At 47.0% G+C, this 6843-nt stretch overlaps 1 protein-coding gene across 1 annotated transcript; it reads left to right on the top strand.

The window, feature by feature from the left end:
- Positions 1–1425: 1425 nt before the first annotated feature.
- LOC311135969 (SH2B adapter protein 2-like) lies at positions 1426–6609 on the top strand (the record flags this gene model as incomplete). The annotated part of the gene is made up of 8 exons (XM_084170014.1): positions 1426–1923; positions 2215–2316; positions 2937–3028; positions 3343–3428; positions 3521–3667; positions 3757–3953; positions 5138–5309; positions 6188–6609. 8 exons carry the CDS (start codon positions 1426–1428, stop codon positions 6508–6510), a joined length of 1617 nt encoding a protein of 538 aa, XP_084026140.1. The 3' UTR covers positions 6511–6609.
- Between the last annotated feature and the right edge of the window lie 234 nt (positions 6610–6843).

The raw sequence follows: 6843 nt of genomic DNA, 5'->3' as shown, positions 1-6843 counted from the left end.
CTCATCATAATGTACTGAGTTTGCGACCACACATATCCAGTGAATTACTGTATCTCTGCCAGAATGACAATAAAACTGCTAACACAGACGAATCCTGTGGTAACTGTCGTTTTGTGCAGGGTTGGCAGTGACGGTGGGGGGTTGTAGTTTCCTCCCGCCCATGGTGACAGGGCCCCTCACTAGCGTTTGTCACCATTTTTTTTTTTTTTAAAGACCATCTCGTCGTGACAGTCACAGCCATTAGAAGATAATTAGGTTGAAATCTCCCTTCGCTCGTCGTAAAAGTCCAATCAGTAGTGACGTTGATTCACTGTGAGGCGGCCAGCTGCCCAGGCCTGATCGTCTAGCCAATCTAGCCCCGGCCCTAATAACATTAATTGGACCTCTTTAATATTTATGGATCATCTTTAAGATAAGGAGATATGTCTTTCTCTCCTGCTGAGCCCTTATTTCAAAGGATGGCTGTTCAGTGCTAGGTGATAACCGCCTGCCATTGTGCCTGAGAGAAACCTCAGGAATAATCTTGTCACATTTTGGCAGCTTATCTGCTAGGCTGCAGACAAGAGAGCACAGCATGTGTACAATTACAGACTTGGACCTCCTTCATTGAAGACAATGTGAAATAGCAAAGAGGTAATTTTCTTTCTCGAGAAAGTCAGCAAATGTTAGTATAACGTCAGGGTTAAGGAGTAGTCTCGCTCTGGCCTCCCTCCTACTTGGGCCTCCTATCCTTTTCCAATCTCTTTTTTCTCTCTGTTCAAAGCTTCATTAAACTTTGAAGCTGCATATTTCCCTTCCCGGCCCCCATTGCCAAAGAGCAGTGATGCATGGGTCTAAATGGTCAGGGGAGGAACCAGATAAGGTGTACTTGCAGTTTGCTTCTCCCAAAAAAACCTAGCAGTTGAAAGTGATATTCAAACCAGGGCTTGTATTGGACCGGTACACAGTCTTGTATTGATTGTAATCAGTCGTTGTTAGGGTATTGATGAGTATCATGTTACAGTCTCCCACATGAGACAGGGAGTCCATGTCACATGTTTTTGTTTGAGGATTTTAGGATAGGCCGTCATATCAGGTAGGAGGAGATGTAAAATGGAGGTGTCTCTATAACAGCACACCAGAGTATCCACTATGAGGGTATCCTAAAATACAACTCAGCTCCCTCCTCTCTTCTGACCTCTATCCACAGATCTCACCAGCCAAATGCACTGAGGAGGACTTGGAGCAGGATTGAGTGAGGAGGAACTCTCTCTGTTCTGTACTCAGGATTATTGGGTGTGCTTTAGGGCAGAGCCGACTCAGCCAATCAAACCTGAGAAAGTTCCCCTGACAGCCTGCTGTCCTAAAGGGGGTTGCTGTTAGATCTGCTTGCACCTACAGTATTCCTCTGATCCACTGGGCCCTCCAGCCGCTCCCTGGTCTCTGATGGAGGGCAGCTCAGAGAAGCAGAAGCCCAGCCCGCGACACCGGCCCAAACCCAGGGGCCCCTCCACACTGACTCTGGGCCAGACCCGCAGCACAGAGGACCTGTCTGAGGGCCTCCCCGGGGCCAACTTCAGGAAGGGCTTCTCCCTGCGTAACGTCAGCCTGTGTATGGTGGACGGGGTCCGGGACATGCTCCAGAGGACCCGGGGAGCCTCCCCAGAACCCCGCTGCTTGCTCAATGGGGATACGGGGGGGTGTTGGAGTCCCCGCCTGCTGCGTATGCCCCGGGGATCCCGCTCTGCCACCCTGAGGCCCCTGCCAGCTGAGGTGCAGAGGGAAGGAGTCCTGCGCTACATGGTGGCGGACGACTCGCACAGCATGGGCAGCAGCGCCCAGTGGCAGAAGTGTCGTCTGCTGCTGAGGAGGACGAGAGGAGGAGGAGGAGGGGTCGCTGAAGGGGAGGGGGGCTTCCTGCTGGAGTTCTATGTGCCGCCCAAGGTAGGTCCCCTGGTCTGCGCAGAAGTTGTCTTGAGCTTTGAGTGGTTATCTCAAACTGTGAGAAAGGCACAAAGCAGAACCAATCAGTAAAAAAGCACATCCCCTTCATTATCAACGCATCGTTCCGACAACATCAACATAGCCTTTCCAGACTCTGAAGTCAGGAGGACTTTGAGTTAGGTGTCAGCCAGACTAGTGAGCTATATGAATTTGGGTCAAACTACCAGTGAAAAATAGATTTCTAACAGTGCTGCAGTGCTAACTGTAACTTGTCTCTTCTCTCTGACCCAGTCGTCGAAGCCCAAATTGAGTGTTCCTCTGACAGCTGTCATGGAGGTGCGGACCACCATGCCCCTGGAGATGCCAGACAGGGACAACACCTTTGTCCTCAAGGTCAGCTTTACTTGTAATGTCAGGACATTTTTATCACAAGTGTATGTAGGCGTTATGACATGCCATTCAGGGTTACCAAATGCGCTGTATGATGCAGATTTGCATAATGAACCAAACAGTGTATGACAGGCTGAGTACAGTGTCTATGTAGTTAATTGAGTCCCTCACTCTATATACACTTGTCAAACAAGTCTTTTGTAGTAGTCAATGTCAATGCTTTGTGCACAGTGAGTGATAAATATATAGAGATGCAGTTGACAGAGAGACATAAATAGTTGGGTGATTTAAACCACAGACCATATTGTTCAGCTAAGCTCTTGTCAGTAGGCCAAAACAGGCTGCTAATATGGTACCTTATACATCAAGATATGTTCCGCTACATTCACTCAATTATAGGTTGGCCTATACACAGTATATATTTAAATGATCTTATATTCTTCAGTGACCTTCAGCCCTGTAAGAACTATGTTTGATAGATACATTTGTGCTGTATAATAGAACTTAACCATCTATATTATTTGGTTTCTTTATACACCTATCCAATACACTCATGTCTACACAAGTGTCTAGTTGATTTGGAATGTGCTAATATTGTGCCTAATCCAATGCTTGTGTTGCAGGTGGAGAATGGAGGTGAATACATCCTGGAGACATTAGACTCCCTTCAGAAACACTCCTGGGTGGCTGACATTCAGGACTGCATAGACCCGGGGTAAAGAAAAATAACAGTACACTCACTTCCCTGTGATCTAGGGGTACATCTTAATGAAGTCTAATGTGCAAGTAGATTCCTTCCCTTCTCTCTGTTCCTGCACTGACGTGAAGGAGAAGTGAAAGCAAAATCCCAGTGGGCAACCACCATATTGCCTTCATCTACCCTGTCTTTTCAGATTGACAGAAGAAGAAAAAGGACTTCAGTTCAGACTATTGAGGTGTACCCCCATATAGATGATTTTAAGCAGTAACAATCAAACCAGTTCCTTCTCATCCCCCGTTTTAATTAATGTGTTTGTCTTCTCTGTGCAGGGACAGTGGAGATGACATTGAGCTGACGTCTTGTCCTCATGGCCAGTTCCCCTCGGTGTCCACCTGTAACTGTGAGCTCACGTCTAGTGAGTATTTATTTACTTTAATTGGTAATGATATCTCAGCATCTGACTCTATGGGGTAACTTTCTCTCCATGCTCTCTCTATGTCCACCCAGACATACACAAGACCCCTCAGCACCGTGCTGGTCCCTGTGGCCCCTCAGGACCTCGCTGTCGGACCCTGCTGGCCTCCCCTTCGCACCCCACCCATGTCCCGCTAGAACGCTTCCTCCAGTCACTGGAGTCCAACAGGCCTGGAGCAGGTAATGGCCAGCTCTGTATGTGGAAGGACTGCTTTTTGCTAAGCCAATATAGTGACAAAAGGTTCTTATATTGTGCTTCTCACCCATAGGTGAAGGTACACCCCGCTCTGAGACGGACACCTCTCTGACCTGCTACCCATGGTTCCACGGTACACTGTCTCGAGTGAGTGCTGCTCAGCTGGTGTTGGTGGGCGGAGCCCGGAGCCATGGGCTCTTTGTGATTCGCCAGAGCGAGACACGCCCGGGAGAATACGTCCTCACCTTCAACTTCCAGGGCAAAGCCAAGGTAACGCCATCCGTTTTGTCACCAAAGCCCCATATATTACCCACCGTTGTGACCTGCACGCTCTCGTTGGCTGGCCCTCACTACATATTCATCGTCAAACCCACTGGCTCCAGGTCATCTATAAATCACTTCTAGGCAAATCCCCGCCTTATCTTAGCTCATTGGTCACCGTAGCAACACCCACCCGTAGTATGCGTTCCAGCAGGTATATCTCACTGGTCATCCCCAAAGCCAACACCTCCTTTGGCCGCCATTCCTTCCAGTTCTCTGCTGCAAATGACTGGAACGAACTGCAAAAATCTCTGAAGCTGGAGACTCTTATCTCCCTCACTAACTTTAAGCATCAGTTGTCAGAGCAGCTTACCGATCACTGCACCTGTACACAGCCCATCTGTAATTAGCCCACCCAACTACCTCATCCCCATATTGTTATTTACATTGTTATGTATTTTGCTCATTTGCACCCCAGTATCTCTATTTGCACATCATCTTCTGCACATCTATCACTCCAGTGTTAATACTAAATTGTAATTATTTTGCACTATGGCCTATTTATTGCCTTACCTCCATAACTTACTACATTTGCACACACTGTATATAGATTTTCTATTGTGTTATTGACTCTACGTTTGGTTTACCCCATATGTAACTCTGTGTTGTTGTTTTTATCGCACTGCTTTGCTTTATCTTGGCCAGGTCGCAGTTGTAAATGAGAACTTGTTCTCAACTGGCTTACCTGGTTAAATAAAGGTGAAATAAATAAAAAGTACACTCAGACGCAACCTGGTTCCAAACTAGTCTCTTTATCTGGCCGGCTGCCCATTCATTCAGGGTTCCCCTTTGTGTCACAAGGGCAAAATCTGTCAGTCCTCCAGATATGTTCTAACAATGGTAGAGGGTTTCCTGTCTGTATTTGTCATAGCCCTGCACATGTAAACCACATGCTTCCTCTGCTGAGTATTGGCCATATGGCCTTGATTCATTAAAACAATTATTCACCCAAAGATTCCCTTGTATTCCCCTGCTAGTTCACCCAAATGTACCTCATCTTATGGACAAATGAAAGTAGTCTAGCAACAACCCAAGATGTGTGTGTTTACTAAGCTACAGCTTAGCATTAGCATTGTTGAATGCAAATAATGGTAGAAAGACCTAACAGCATGCCTCTACCTCCCTGTGAGCAGCACCTGCGTCTGTCTGTGGACTCTCAGGGCCAGTGCCATGTGCACCACCTGTGGTTCCAGAGTGTGGGGGACATGCTGCAGCACTTTCACTGCCACCCCATCCCATTGGAGTCCCGCGGGGCTGCAGATGTCACGCTGCGATGCTACGTCCAGACACAGCGCAGCCGGCCAGGTAACACGTGGGCTAATGCTGTCTTACTGTTTGAGATATTTTTATGTCAAATGTAGGCTATTATTATGATTATAATAATGTACAACATGTCTAGTGCCCAAAAACAATCCCTGCATTCCGTGATTCTTGACCCATATCTAACCTCTCATCTTAAATTTGTTCAGTCAAGCATTTACATTATCGAAGCTACAAAAAGGGTTACCTAGCGGAACAGTGGTTTTCAAAGAAAAAATAGTTTCAAGCCAACAATGGACTCTTTTAGGAAAGATGCACTGGACTAGGCAAGCATAAGGAATTGAGGATCCCTCTTCCAGGCTGATGTCTTTTTGATGTTTCGCCACAAGGGAAGGGAGAGGCGAAAGAGACAGAGGGCACTTTTAGTTGGCCTAATCTCCTTTTCTCTGGTCCTCCCTCTGTAGGATTACCTTCTTTACTCTGTGCTGCTCTCTCTTCCCTCCCATGCTCCAATGGTGCCCACTCGTCTCCCTCCATTGTGTGTAACCCCTCTTAGTACCAGCCTTTCTGAATTAATTTGGTCTCTCCTATTTTGATTTCTACTGAAATCCTTCCCTATGGATCACTAAAACCAGTCCTCTTATTTTGTTTTTATCTTAAGATGTTCTTTTGTACTATTACCCCCTGAATATAGAATATAGAACATCATATTATTGTAACTGCAATTTCTGACTTGATGCTGCTGTGCTCCAAGCTAGATCTATGGTAGCCTGATCCACCATCCTGACCGCTGCGTTTTGGCTTAGTTTCACAACAGAATGTAAGCTTGCAAGATCATGATGGTCGAACAAGGTTAGATCTATGGTGCATTTGTCTGTGTGTTTCAAACATGTCTTGTGTGTCCGTTGGGTTCCTCTTTGCAGAGCTCCGTGTGTCTCGGTTGTCCACCCCTACCAGAGAGCCTAGCTGTCGGAACGGCCTCCACCAATCGGCACAATTCTTTCCCGGAGTCTTGCAGCCAGTTGGCGGATCTGTGGACTCTCCTCTCCCCCCCAGTTCCCCTGCTCTGCCCCGCATCCTGCCTCCCTTCCCCAGACTAGAAGATGGGGGTAGTGGTGGCTTACGGAGTCGCAGTGGCAGCATAGAGCATCTTCTACCGCCCTCTGGTGGCTCATCCGATGAACAGCAGGAGACTGAGGGAGCACAAAGAACACGAGCAGTAGAGAACCAGTACTCTCTCTACTGAGGAACCTTGACGTCATCTATGACTCTGACAGCATCAGGATCACATATCTGTTTTGTCAAAGGGATTTTGCAGGTGGTGGAACAGGTTTGGAGAGCCTTTACGCACTAAAGATATTGATGAATAAAAAAATACAGTGGTTTGATTCATCCTGAAAGTTGTCAAATTCAAGTTCAGTCCATGAAATATTGGAAGGTGGAAAAAAGTGTACAATAGGGGTTGAACAATAGACCTATATATCTACCCTAATCCTCACTAATAATGGAACTGTATGACAATGGTCCAGTTGTAATGAGCTATGCGCCAGGCTCCAGGTTTAACCTGCTACGTGTGGTC

Source organism: Coregonus lavaretus, assembly GCF_964263955.1.
Source record: "Coregonus lavaretus genome assembly, chromosome: 10".
NCBI classification, from domain to species: domain Eukaryota; kingdom Metazoa; phylum Chordata; class Actinopteri; order Salmoniformes; family Salmonidae; genus Coregonus; species Coregonus lavaretus.
Note: the sequence above shows the minus strand (reverse complement) of the source record. Positions and strands in the feature narration are given on the sequence as shown.